The 14,957-nt window shown below is 46.1% G+C and overlaps 1 protein-coding gene across 2 annotated transcripts in view; it reads left to right on the top strand.

Moving 5' to 3' along the window:
• Positions 1-12,809: 12,809 nt before the first annotated feature.
• Positions 12,810-14,957, top strand: part of plk4 (polo-like kinase 4 (Drosophila)) — a 43,088-nt gene continuing 40,940 nt past the window's right edge. For both annotated transcript variants that reach the window (XM_078539558.1, XM_078539551.1), the window contains exon 1: positions 12,810-12,944. In XM_078539558.1, coding sequence (XP_078395684.1) covers positions 12,912-12,944 — 33 coding nt within the window. In that variant the 5' untranslated portion in view covers positions 12,810-12,911. The remainder of the gene's footprint in view (positions 12,945-14,957) is intronic.

The following is a 14,957-nucleotide window of genomic DNA, read 5'->3' as shown; positions in this document are numbered from 1 at the left end:
CTCACATGCCAATGAATGAATGAAAGTCAGTATGGGGGGGCAATTAATTCCCAAAAGGTATGTGATTCAAAACGACCAAATCAACATAATAGATTATAGAGAATATAAAGAATCTATTCATAATATATTAAAAATCTTACAAGTAGCACACTCTTCTCCTTTATCATACTTTGTTTTCACATTTTCAGCACCATATTTTATTGCTTCTAAGTACAATAGCAGCAAATTAAAGACATAATGTAAAATTTCAAAGCAAAGAAAGCAGCTAGAAAATTAGAGGCTATTAAATTCATGCAAATCAGCCAATCCTGAATGACCAATCAGGAGATTCCACCAATAAAGGAAAAAATGTGAAGCAATCAAATCACAAAAAAGTCTGCTTTTTTTCTTCAACTGCTTTTTTTAACTGAAAATTCTATTGTCCAAAATAAGAATTTAAACAAAGTAAAATATCAAGAATGTCATATTACATAATATTATTCACTGAACATCAATTGATTGGCTGCTGAAACTCTCCTCCATACCTTTGTCACTTCCAGACTGGACTATTCTTCTATTTCCTTTCCATTGTTTAGTTTACAAATTCCCTTCTATACCTTAACTCAATAATTTCAACGTTTTTACCATCCCCTATCTTGGTGGTAGACTCCTCATTACTTGAGTATGGCCAAGCTGAAAGTGACCTCATCATATTCTGTGGGTCCTCTCGTGACTGAAGAGCCGGTGTGAGATCAGCATGGGTGTACTCGGAAATGGCAGTTAATGCTGTTGATGCTTGGGGGAACTTCTGCAGCTGTGCCACCTTTGGCCTACCTCTAGGTACATTAGATGTTGCGAATTTGTTGTAGGTGGACTTCAACACATACTAAACCAAATTTCAATGCTTGCCTCCACATGAGCCAGCCAGCTGCGGTGTTTTCCCAAGAGAGGTAGTCTACAATGCAGAAGTTTGTAAGGCTATTTTTAGGATGTCCTTGTATCATTTATACTGATCGCCTTGATGTTGTTTGCCCTGAGACAGTTGGTCTTGGAGATGGAGAGAATATGTGGTCAGAGGTCCAACTCAGAGTCAAATAGAATGCCAAGATTTCAAACAGTCTGTTTCAGCCTCAGGCAGTAATCAGCAAGTGAAGTCATTGGCAGAGACAGAAGACAATGGCTTTGGTCTTCCCAATATTTAGTTGGAGGACATTTCATTTTATTCAATTTTGGGTATCGGACAAGTAGCATGACAAATCTAGAAGCAGTAGAGTGGTAGGGGAGGTGGTGGTGAGGTCAAGTTGGCTGTCTGATGTCAGATAAGACAGAGGTGAGGAGGATTTTTTTTTCTCTTAGAGGGTCACTTGGAATTCTCTTTCCCAGACAGCAGTGAAGGCTGGACCATTGAATATATTCAAGGCTGAGTTAGACAAATTTTTGATCTACAAGAGAATCAAAGGTTATGGTGGGGCAGGCATGAAAGTGGAGTTAAGGTCATGATCAGATCAGCCATGATCTTATTGAATGGCGGAGGAGGCTCGAGGGACCAAATGGTCTACTCATGCTCCTATTTCTTATGATCTTCTGTGGAATCTGACATTTTTGGCAGACAGATAACTTCTGGATGAGAAAGAGGGGGTCAAGGAAAGATTTTTGAGGATGTCCCAAAGGTAATGGCCCATAATATCCGCACTCCCCAGTTTCAGATTTTGGGGGGTGGTATCCCAAAGATGCGCTGGGGAATCCCTCTGGCAAGTTCCCAGGTAAGGGCTTGCATGGCAATTGTCCAGAAATGCTAACTTCCTTTGGACAATTGCATTGCATTGCACTGTGCTGCACTGGGAACCATCCGAAAATACGATTTAAATCACAAATTTCGATGATTCCTCCAGGGTTATACCAGTAGTTACCCAGAAAAAGTTAGAAGAATTAAAACCTCTTCTAACTTCTGGGTAACTATTGTAAAGGCCCAGACCAACTCTAAGGGACACCCCCACACACCCCCCGCCCTCTCACCACTGGACTGCCCCCATCTACCCCGACAACCCCACCGACCTCAGCCCCCCTCCCTCCCTCCCGCGAGCTCGAACCCGCTCCGCGACCTCGGACTCCCCCCAGGGATCTCCCAACTTCCCTAGGCCTTGGAACTCCCCATCCCAAATCCCCACCCCCCCCCAAACCTCGGAACCCCCCATCCCAGGCCCCCACCCCATCTAGACCTCGGAACCAACCCCCCCCCCCCACCCCCGCCCCCAAAACCTCGGAAACCCCACCCCAGACCCCCAAGACCTCAGAAGCCCCCACTCCCCCAAGACCTTGGACCCCCCGCCCCTCCCAGATCTCGGAACCCCCCCAACCCAGACCCCCGCTCCCCCTAGACAGAACCCCTGACCCCAGACCCCCACACCCTAGACCTCGGAAATCCCCCGGACCCCCATCTCCCCTAGAAATCAGAACTCGGAACACCCCCGAACCCCCCCCCCCACACAGACCCCTACTCTTCTTAGACCTTGGAATCTCCCACCCCAGACCCCACCCCTCCTAGACCTCGGAATCTCCCACCCCAGACCTTGGAGCCCTCCCACCTCAGACCCCCATCCCCCTTAGACCTGAGAACCCCTGACCCCAGACCCCCACAGACCTTCACCCCCACCAGACATCAGAACCTCCACCCAGACCCCCACCAGACTGCAGTACCCCCCAGCCCAGACCTCCATCCCCACCAGACCTCAGAACCCCTCATTCCAGACCACCACCCCCACCAGACATCAGAACCCCCCCTTCCCAGACCCCCAACCCCACCCCCACCAGACCTCAGAACCCCCCAGCCCAGACCCCCATCCCCACCAGACCTCAGAACCCCTCATTCCAGACCACCACCCCCACCAGACACCAGAACCCCCCCTTCCCAGACCCCCAACCCCACCCCCACGAGACCTCAGAAGCCCCCCCAGACCCCCACCTCCCCTAGAACTCGGAACTCACGCCCCCAGACCTCGGACACCAGCCCCAGACCCCCCACACGCCCCCAGACCCCTTCCTCAACCTTGGACCCCCCACCCCAGACCTCCGGTCTCGGACCCCCCAACCCCAACCATGGGCCTCCATCCCCAAAACCTCAGATCCCCCGATCTCCAGACACCCCCAACCCCCAAATCCTATACACTTATCTTAGACACTTGCCTTCCCCTGGCCTGTCAATTTCCCTGGCCCTATAAACTTATCTGCTTTAAGGCAGTTTAAAAAATGGGTGTGGCCTCCTTGAATATGCTGGATCTAGACTTCGTTGGCGCCTGCGAGGATTTTTTTTGATGCAGGCTCCAAGCAGCTCCAGCGAACAGAAGTGGCAATGCAATTTTCAAGGCCAGGTAAGGGTGCATTTATTTTTTCTAATTTCTGTGGGCCAGCACTTTCTGTCACTGGTCGGAAGTTATGGCCCAATGATGCAGGAACAGGAGAGAAATAACAGCAGTTGACTCTCTGGCTAGGACTGCATAAATAGGAGCCAGGTGAAGTCAGTCCCAACTAGCTGCTGATAGACAGGTGTTGGAGGGGAATGGTGTGGTCAACTGTGCCAAAGGATGAAGGCAAGTCACAGTCACTTAGGGTGCTTTGTGATTCTGCCAACACCCGCTTCAGTGTTGTGGCAGGGGCAAAAACCTGTTGGAGGGATTCAAACGAGCTGTAGGAAAGATGGGCACAAGCTTTTTTAAAATACTCATTCATAGGATGTGACAGTCGCTGACAAGGACAGCATTTATTGCCCAGCCCTAATTGCACTTGAGAAGGTGGTGGCGAGTTGTCTTTTTGAACTGCTGCAGTCCATATGGTGCAGGTACACCCACTGTAATGTCAGGAAAGGAGTTTCAGGATTTTGAACCAGCATCAGAAATTGAGCAGCAATATAGTTCAAGTCAGGATGGTGTGTGACTTGGAGGGGAACATGCAGGTGGTGGTGTTCCCACACATCAGCTGCCTGTGTTCTTGTAGTTGGTGGAGGTTGTGGGTTTTGAAGATGCTGTCAAAGGAGCTCAGCGAGTTGCTACAGTGCATCTTATAGAGGTACATACTATTGCCACTGTGCATTGGTGCTGGAAGAAGTGAATGTTTTAAAAGTGGTAGATGAGATGCCAATCAAGTGGGGTGCTTTGTCCTGTATGGTATCAAGCTTCTTGAGTGTTGGAGCGGCACTCATCCAAGCAAGTGGACAGTATTCCATCACACTCCTAACTTGTGGCTTGTCGATGGTGGACAGGCTTTGGAGAGACAGGAGGTGAGTTACTCGTTGCAGAATTCCTACCCTTTGACCAGCTCTTGTAGTCACAGTATTTATGTAGCTGACCCAGTTAAGTTTCTGGTCAATGGTAACTCCCAGGATGTTAATAGTGGGGGATTCAGCAATGGTAACGCTGTTGAATGTCAAGGGGAGATAGTTAAATTCTCTCTTGTTGGGGATGGTAATTGCCTGGCACTTGTGTAAGACCATAAGACGTAGGAGCAGAAATTAGGCCATTCGGCCCATCGAGTCTGCTCCGCCATTCAATCATGGCTGATAAGTTTCTCAACCGCATTCTCCTGCCTTCTCCCCGTAACCTTTGATCCCCTTACCAATCAAGAACCTATTTATCTCGGTCTTAAATACGCTTAATGACCTGGCCTCCACAGCCTTCTGTGGCAATGAATTCCATAGATTCACCATTCTCTGGCTAAAGAAGTTTCTCCTCATCTCTGTTCTAAAAGGTCTTCCCTTTACTCTGATGCTGTGCCCTCGGGTCCTAGTCTCTCCTACTAATGGAAACATCTTCCCCACGTCCACTCTATCCAGGCCTTTCAGTATTCTGTAAGTTTCAATCAGATCCCCCCCTCATCCTTCTAAACTCCATCGAGTATAGACCCAGAGTACTCAAACGTTCCTCATATGTTAAGCCTTTCATTCCTGGGATCATTCTCGTGAACCTCTTCTGGACCCTCTCCAGGGCCAGCACATCCTTCTTGAGATACGGGGCCCAAAATTGCTCACAATGTTCTAAATGTGGCCTTATAAAGCCTCAGCAGCACATCCCTGCTTTTATATTCTAGTCCTCTCGAAATAAATGCCAACATTGCATTTGCCTTCCTAACTAGCGACTCAACCTGCAAGTTAACCTTAAGAGAATCCTGAACTAGGACTCCCAAGTCCCTTTGCACTCCAGGTTTCTGAATTCTCTCCCCATTTAAAAAATAGTCTATGCCTCTATTCTTCCTACCAAAGTGCATGACCTCACACTTCCCCACGTTGTATTCCATCTGCCACTTCTTTGCCCATTCTCCTAACCTGTCCAAATCCTTCTGTAGCCTCCCTGCCTCCTCAATACTACCTGTCCGTGGCGTGAATGTTAGTTGTCAGTTATCTGCCCAAGACTGAATGTTGTTCAGGCCTTGCTGTGTGTGGACGCAGACTGTTTACTATCTAAGGAGTTGGGAATGATGCTGAACATTGATCGCTGATGATTGCACATCCCCACTTGACCTTATGATGGAGGAAAGGCCATTGATGAAGCAGCTAATGATGGTTGGATCTCGAACAGTAGTCTGAGGAACTTCAGTAGCAATGTCCTGGGACTGATATGATTGGCCTCCAACAACAATACAATCTTTGTTTGTGCTTGGTATGACTCCAACCAGTGGAGAGTTTTCCGCCTGATTCCCATTAACTTCAATTTTTTAAAGGTTCCTTGATGACACACTTGGTCAAATGCTAACCTTTTGTCAAGGGCAATCATGTTCATCTCACTTCAACAATTCAGCTATTTTGTGCATGCTTGGATCAAAGCTTTAATGAGGTCTGGACTTGACTGGCCTTGGTGGAATGCAAACTGTGCATCGGTGAGAAGGTAATTGATGAGTAAATGCCACTTGATAACACTATCAGTGACAACTTCCATAACTGTTCTGATGATCGAGGGCAGACTGATGGGGTGGTAACTGGCTGGATTAGATTTGCCCTGCATTTTATGGACACGACATAACTGGGCAATTTTCCACATTGTTGGGTAGATGTCAGTGTTGTAGCTGAACTGAAACAGCTTATTTAGGGGTTCGGCTAGTTCTGGAGTACTTCGCTACAACAGCCAAGACATTGTCAGGCAAGGCACATGGGCTTTGGTGAATCCAGTGCCTTCCACTATTTTGATATCACGTGAGCGAATCAAATTGGCTAAAGACTGCTGTTTGTGGTGCTGTAAACCTCAGGAGGACGACAAGATGGATCATCCATTCTGCATTTCTGGCAAAAAGATGGTTACAAATGCTTCAGCTTTGTCTTTGACAAGGTGCTGCTTCGGAATGTGCTTTCGCACGCCTCATTTAACCAGGGTTGGTCCCCTGGCTTGATGGTAAAAAGTGAGAGATGTGCCAGCCATGGCTTACAGATTCTGCTTGAATATAAGGCTACTGCTGCTGATGGCCCACAGTGCCTTGTGGATGTCCAGTTTCGATCTGCTACATTTGTTCTGAATTTACCACATTTAGCAGGTTGGCAATGCTGTGCAACACGATGGATGGTGTCCTCAGTGTGAAGACAGGACTTGTCTCCAAAAGGACTGTGTGGTGGTCAGTCTTACCAATACTGTCATGGGCAGATGCATTTGCCACAGGTAGCTTGGTGAGGACAAGGTCAAGTATTGTGTTGGTTCTCTCATGACCTACCTCAGGCCCAATCTGACAGATATATCTTTCAGGAGTTGGCAGGCTTGGTCAGTAGTGGTGCCACAAAGCCGCTCTTTGTGATGAACATTGAAGTTGCTCATCCAGAGTGCATTCAATGTCCTTGCTACCCTTAGTATTTCTTCCAAGTAGTGTTCAATATGGAGGAGTAAAGATTCATCATCAAAGAGGGACAACGGTAGGTGTAATCAGCAGGAGGCTTTTTTAAAAAAGTTATTCATTCACGGGATGTGGGCTTCGCTGGCTAGGCCAGCATTTATTGCCCATCCCTTGTTGCCCTTTTCTCAAGGTGATGAGCTACCTACTTGAACCACTGCAGTCCACGTGTTGTGGTTACACCCACAGTGCTGTTAGGAAGGGCATTCCAGGATTTTGACACAGCGACAGTGAAGGAACAGCGATATATTTCCAAGTCAGGATGGTGAGTGATTTGGAGGGGAACTTCCAGGTGGTGGTGTTCCCATTTATCTGCTGCCCTTGTTCTTCTAGATGGCAATGGTCGTAGGCTTGGAAGGTGCTGTCTAAGGAACTTTGGTGAATTCCTGCAGTGCATCTTGTAGATGGTATACACAGCTGCTACTGTGTGTCAGTGATGGAGGGAGTGAATGTTAGTGGATGTGGTGCCAATCAAGCGAGCTGCTTTGTCCTGGATGGCGTCAAGCTTCTTGAGTGTTGTGGGAGCTGTACTCATCCAGGCAAGTAGGGAGTATTCCATCACACTCTTGACTTGCGCCTTGTAGATTGTGGACAGGCTTTGGAGAGTCAGGTGGTGAGTTACTCATTGCAGGATTCCTAGCCTCTAACCTGCTCTAGTAGTCACAGTATTTATATGGCTAATACAATTCAGTTTCGGGTCAATGGTAACCCCCAGGATGTTGATAGTGGAGGATTCAGTGATCGTAATGCCATTGAACATCAAGGGGCAATGGTTAGATTCTCTCTTGTTAGAGATGGTCATTGCCTGGCACTTCTGTGAATGTTACTTGCCATTTGTCAGCCCAAGCCTGGATATTGTGCAGGTCTTGCTGCATGTGGGTATGGACTGCTTCAATATCTGAGGAGTCGCGAATGTTGAACATTGTGTAATCATCAGCGAACATCCCCACTTCTGACCTTAAGAAGGAAGGAAAGTCATTGATGAAGCAGCTGAAGATGGTCAGGCCGAGAACACTACCTCGAAGAACTCCTGCAGTGATGTCCTGGAGCTGAGATGACTGACCTCCAACAACCAGAACCATCTTCCTTTGTGCTAGGTATTACTCCAACCAGTGGAGGATTTTCCCTCAATTCCCTTTGACTCCAGCTTTGCTCGGGCTCCTTGATGCCACGCTCGGTCAAATGCGGCCTTGATGTCAAGGGCAGACACGCTCACCTCGGGAGTTCAGCTCTTTTGTCCACGTTTGAACCAAGGCTGTAATGAGGTCAGGATCTGAGTGGCCCTCGTGGAACCCAAACTGGGCATCAGTGAGCAGGTTATTGCTAAGCAAGTGCTGCTTGATAGCACTGTTGATGACCCCTTCCATTACTTTACTGATGATCGAAAGTAGACTGATGGGGCAGTAATTGGCTGGGTTGAACTTGTCCTGCTTTTTGTCTACAGGGCATACCTGGGCAATTTTCCACATAGCTAGGTAGATGCCATTGTAGCTGTACTGGAACAGTTTGGCTAGGGACGCGACAAGGTCTGGAGCACAAGTCTTCAGTCCTATTGCCAGAATATTGTCAGGCCACATAGCCTTTGCAGTATCCAGTGCCTTCAATCGTCTCTTGATATATGGAGTGAATCAAATTAGCTGAAGACTGGCATCTGTGATGCTGGGGACCTCTGGAGGAGGCAGAGCTGGATCATTCACTCGGCACTTCTGGCTGAAGATTGGAGCAAATGCTTCAGCCTTATCCTTTGCACTGAAAGGCTGGGCTCCTCCATCATTGAGGATGAGGATATCTGTGGAGCCTCCTCCTCCACTACTGAGTTGTTTAATTGTCCACCACCATTCATGACTGGATGTGGCAGGACTGCAGAGCTTAGATCTGATCCGCTGGTTCTGGGATCGCTTAGCTCTGTCTATCATTTGCCACTTATGCTATTTGGCACGCAAGTAGTCCTGTGTTTTGGCTTGTCCAGGTTGACACCTCATTTTTAGGTCTGCCTAATGCTGCTCCTGGCATGCCCTCCTGCACTCTTCATTGAACCAGAGTTGATACCCTGGCTTGATAGTAATGGTAGAGTGGGGGATATGCCAGGCCATGAGGTTACAGATTACGTTCAAGTACAATTCTGCTGCTGCTGATGGCCCACAGCGCCTCATGGATGCCCAATCATGAGTTGCTAAATCTGTTTGAAATCTATCCCATTTAGCACAGTGGCAGTGCCACGTTTGTCTAAATTTGACCTGGTGGCATGAGAGTCCATTGGATCCAGAGTCAATATTGAGGACTCCTTTGACCATTCCCTCCCAAATGTATACTACTGGGTGCCATCCTCTTATGTGCCAGTGAGACAGTATACACCCAGGGATGGTGATGGAGGAGTATGGGACATTAGCTGCAAGGTACGATTGTAAGCTGTGAGTATAGCTACATCAGGATGTTGCTTGACTAGCCTGTGGAACAGTTCTCCCAATTTTGGCATAAGTCTCCATTAGTGGGAAGGACTTTGCAGAGTCGACTGGGCCGGTGAAGATGTTCCCATGAGTCATCAGGTAGGGAATTCCAAAACTCTGACCCAGTGACAATGAAAGAATGATGAATGAGGACAGTTTGTGACATGGATAAGGTTATGGAGATGATGTTGTTTCCAGGCATCTGCTGCCCTTGTCCTTCTAGGTGTGTAAGTTGAGAGTTTGGGAGATACTGCGAAATAAATCTTGGCGACTGGCTGCAGTACACTCTGTAAACAGTAGCCAAAGTAAACTGGTGGTGGACTGAATGGATGTTTAAGTTAGTGGATGAGATGCCAATCAAGTCTTGGAGGTGTCAAGCTTCTCGAGTGTTGTTGCAGATGTACTCAACTAGGTAAGTAGAGAGTATTCCATCACACTCCTGATTTATAGGAGGTCACAGGGGTAATTTACCTGGGAGCCAGGAGGGAATCAGCCTCTGGGTGACAGCAGAAGATTGACAACATAGTCTGCCAACTGCAAGTCACACTTTAAGAGGTAGTTGGACAGTGTTCATCGGTTAACCACCAAACAGCACTGAAGAAGATGGCAGGCAAATTCAGTTGATCTGTGGCACTTTCAATCAAACTTCTCATTGAAAGACTGTGTGCTTTCCCGCTTGAGATACAGTTGCTAGTTTAAAATCCAGCTTCTAGCTGAAAACATCTATTGTCAGAACCCAGTTGCAAATGAAAATAAACAAGGCTTTTAAATGGAGATTGGTCTTTCCATTGTGCATTGCACAATAAAGTTAGAGTGCAAGAGAGGATTCTGGCTGAGATCTTGTAACAAACAAAGTCTTGGTTCAGTTCTTAAGAAAATGAGGCCGAAATGTCATTGAAACAAAAGTATGTGGTTTGTTACTGCTATCTTCAATAATTGGGTGTTTTAACAACTCTGGCTGGACATAGTCTGGGAGATGTCATCACATCCAGGAAATTACAGGCTGGTGAGCCTTACGTCAGTGGTAGGGAAATTATTGGAGAAAATTCTTTGTGACAGGATTTACTACCATTTGGAAGCAAATGAGTGTATTAGTGAGAGGCAGCGTGTTTTGTGAAGGGGAGGTCGTGTCTCACTAACTTGATCGAGTTTTTTGAGGAAGTGACAAAGATGATCGATGATGGAAGGGCAGTGGATGTTATCTACATGGATTTCAATAAGGCCTTTGACAAGGTCCCTCATGGCAGACTGGTACAGAAGGTAAAGTCGCATGGGGTCAGAGGTGAGCTGGCAAGATGGATACAGAATTGGCTTGGTCATAGAAGACAGAGGGTAGCAGCAGAAGGGTGCTTTTCTGAATGGAGAGCTGTGACTAGTGGTGTTCCGCAGGGATCAGTGCTGGGACCTTTGCTGTTTGTAGTATACATAAATGATTTGGAGGAAAATGTAACTGGGCTAATTAGTAAGTTTGCAGACGACACTAAGGTTGGAGAAGTTGCAGATAGTGAAGAGGATTGTCAAAGGATACAACGGATATAGATCGGTTGGAGACCTGGGCGGAGAAATGGCAGATAGAGTTTAATCCGGACAAATGCGAGGTAATGCATTTTGGAAGGTCTAATACAGGTAGGAATTATACAGTAAATGGCAGAACCCTTAAGTGCATCGACAGGCAGAGGGATCTGGGTGTACAGGTCTACAGGTCACTGAAAGTGGCAACGCAGGTGGATAAGGTAGTCAGGAAGGCATATGACATGCTTGCCTTCATCGGCAGGGGTATTGAGTATAAAAGCTGGGAAGTCATGTTGCAGCTGTATAGAACCTTGGTTCGGCCACACTTGGAATATTGCGTTCAATTCTGGCCACCACATTACCAGAAGGATATGGAGGCGTTGGAGAGGGTGCAGAGGAGATTTACCAGGATGCTGCCTGGTCTGGAGGTTATTAGCTATGAGGAGATGTTGGAGAAACTCGGATTGTTCTCACTAGAGCGACGGAGATTGAGGGCGACTTGATAGAAGTTTACAAAATTATGAGTGGCATGGAAAGAGTAGATAGTCAGAAGCTTTTTCCCAGGGTGGAAGAGTCAATTACTAGGGGACATAGATTTAAGGTGAGAGGAGAAAACTATAGAGGAGATGTGTGGGGCAAATTTTTTACGCAGAGGATAGTGAGTGTCTGGAATTCGCTGCCAGAGGAGGTGGTGGAAGCAGGTACGATAGTGGTGTTTAAGAGGCAGTTTGACAAATACATGAATAGGATGGGAATAGAGGGATACGGACCCCGCAAGTGCAAAATGTTTTAGTTTGACAAGCAATATGATCGGAGCAGGCTTGGAGGGCCGAAGGGCCTGTTCCTGTGCTGTACTTTTCTTTGTTCTTCATGACCACACAACTTCAATTGACTCTTCCCCCAGACTCCTGCCATTGGTCACCCAACATGTCAATCATCACAGGAACCCACCTTCCCAAGGCTTTTCAATAAGAAATCATAGCAGGAGTAAGCCAATTCTTCAAGCCCACTCCTCCATTCATTGAGAACACGGCTGATCTTTACTTCAACACCATTTTCCTGCACTATCCCTAAATCCCTTGATGTTTTTAATATGTAGAAATTTATCATACTCAATCTTGAACATACTCAACAACTGAGCCTCCACAGCCCTCTGGGGCAGAGACTTTTAAAGATTCACCAACCTGGTTTTGACTTTTGAAAAATCTGGTCATTTTAGTCCTATGTGCTGCTATTTACATTAAAAACATACAAATAACTCAAACTTGCAAGTCGGTTATGCGAGATTCACACACTTTTTTCACATCAATAGCTTTTTCAACGCAATTAATGGGGGGGGAGAGGGGAGGAGGCTAAAATTAGCCCACGAAAACAGAGATCAATTCCACCGCTGCGTCAGGCGACACTACTTTTGCACTGAGTCATTGTTCTCAATGAAAGAAAAAAAATATTTTCAAATAAAATCAAAATACTGCGGATGCTGGAAATCTGAAATAAAAACAAAACAAATGCTGGAAAAACTCAACAAGTCCGGCAGCTAAAGCGCTGAAGAAGTCATGCAGGCTCGAAATGTTGAAACCTCCGTTCCAAACACTGCTGCTTTATTGAGCTTCTGAATATCAAGAAATTATAGCTGTACGTGTGCCCTCGTACAACGATTAACCCCAAGGCTGATGAGAGTGCGACAAGACCGTACATATCATTTCTAAACGTTACCCATTTCATAAACTCCACTCAAACTGCCTTCACTGCCGTCAAGCCAAACAGGAGGTCTGCACATGCGTTGTAGTCGGCGGGGCGAGTCACGTGACACAATAAAGTCACGCAAATATTTTTGAAAAGTCTGAGTTGAAGCGTGCCCTTTTAATGTATCCGAATGGTTATTGCCGTGATTTATTATGTTAGAAATTAGATTTTATTTTTTGTTTGTTGTATTCTTTTCTTTACCGTCCCCTATCAATGACGTCAGTGGAGCCTCGTTGTGGGTGTAAACGGCGGATTTTTTGAAAATGGAGAGATTGTGTCGCGCGGTGGAGGGAGTGAGGCAGTGTGTAGTCGATCAGTGAGCCCGCGCCCTACCGGGGCAGTGGCTCACACACACCGACCAACGGCATGGCGACTGTCTGCATTGGCGACAAGATAAAGGTAGAGTCGATTATTCACCGTACATTTCGGTTACTAATCGGAGTTGTAGCCCTATTGCCATCGGCGGCTTCCGTCCAGATCTCGGCAGTTGATTCGCGCTGGCCTTCCGTCCCCCTCCTCTTGCCAGTTGTCTGGTTTATGGTGTCCTGAGTTTATTTTTACCGACATTGTTCTGGTAGCAAATTGCCAATGATTGCGCCTCTGACAAGGCGCCAACGTGGTTTGTTTTGTTCACACAAAAGGGGCGTCTGATGCTCCCGGAAGCCAAGCCTCCCAGCCAAGCTAATGAGAAATCCACACCAGTTGCTATTCAGTCTTTCTGCAAGAGATAACAACCCCTTCAGATAACTCCAAAGAGTTTATATAAAGAATTGACAACATTTGTTCATCCCTAGTTTGCCTTGAGATTGTAACTGTGATTTTTATTTTGCATCTGAATGCCTTGTTTATGCAATTTTAGTTTGAGGAGACGGTCAACCAGGTAGTGTGGACTGAGTTAATATGTAGGCCATTGGTACAAATTGTTAAAGGGCATCAGTGAACTTATAGGGTTTTTTATGACAATCTTTCTGGATTTTTTTTCTCCGAGTGCCAGCCCAGAAATTTTTCACCACATTTATTAAATTAATGATGTGTCTTGAACTGAGAGCTCTTTCTTGCTGGAGCAGTACCAAAACAAATACAGTACTATACTGATAAAACTTCATAGTCCACCAGCATGAAGCACTAATACAGTTGACAGAAAATGCTGGAAAAACTTAACAGGTCTAGCAGCATCTGTGGGGAGAGAAACAGAGTTAACGTTTTGAGTCCGTATTACCCTTCAGATGCTGCTAGACCTGCTGAGATTTTTCCAGCATTTTCTGTTTTTGTTTCAGATTCTCAGCATCTGCAGTATTTTGCTTTTGTCACAACTTATTGATCCTGGCCCACCCTTGTTTGTGTGTTTTCACCAAAGCCTTAGTGGGCCCATTGGCATTATCTTGCTTCCCTGGCTTTCTTTATGCCTCCCTCAGTGCACATCTCAATGTTATCCACCCATCTGATTTTTCTTCTTCCTTAAGTAGTTTTTACCCCTCATCCTCCTTTAGTTCTTGCCATCATTCTTTCCAATGTCTGTACTTGGCTATCTTTCTCTCTTTAACTGTACTTAGCAAACCTTTTGATTCCTGAACTTCTATTCTTGATCTAACCCACTCATTTGTCTTTCTGTCCATCCAGCTGATTCTGGTAATCCTCTGCCATACCTGCATTTCAAGAGCTGTTATCTGCGCCTCATCCTCGTTCTTCAGAGTCCACCTCTTGTATCCATAGAGTGCAATACTCCATATTAGCGACTGTACTAGATTCCTTTTCAGCTTCATGCTGATGCTTTTGGACTTCCAGATGCTACTTAAATCACTGGTCTTCAGCTAATCTAACCTGAACTTCATTCTTGAGTGTAATTTTTGTGTTTATCATTAAGCCATTGGCTTGAAATTGTTTATTGCTCCTATGTTGGTGCTTCTAAACTTGACTTTTCTACTGCCATTTAGAGCTATAATGTTGGTCTTTGAGTCTTTTGGAATGTACATAACTGAGGAGTATTGTTGACATAGTCTCCTAGCCCTTCCTTTGTTCTGGCTATGAGTGTGGTGTCACCTGTAGACTTGAGATTCCATATGATGCAGCCATTCTCCCTGGTAACTCTTCTTGCACCAGACTCATTATCTTCCCTCCCACAGCATTAAAAACAATGGGTGTCAGAAGATGCCTCTGCCCGATTCCCTCCTTAATTTGTAATTGGCTTATATACCAATTCTGAGGTCTCCTGAAGTATTTCTCTAAAGCTCTTGTCTCAGCTACACAAGTTGTTTGGGTGCACAAGTCTATAAGTCATGCTGGACAGCTTTGGCATTGTCTATGAACGTGAGCCAGAGCTGGGCTTCCTGCTTATTTTCACATTTCTTCATGAGATTTCTGAGCACAAGCATAGTGTCAGCCCCACCTTTTCCAGGAATAAAGCCAAACTGC

The sequence above is a fragment of the Cetorhinus maximus genome, chromosome 1 (genome assembly GCF_964194155.1).
Source record: "Cetorhinus maximus chromosome 1, sCetMax3.hap1.1, whole genome shotgun sequence".
NCBI lineage: Eukaryota > Metazoa > Chordata > Chondrichthyes > Lamniformes > Cetorhinidae > Cetorhinus > Cetorhinus maximus.
This window is presented reverse-complemented; position numbering and strand designations above follow the sequence as displayed.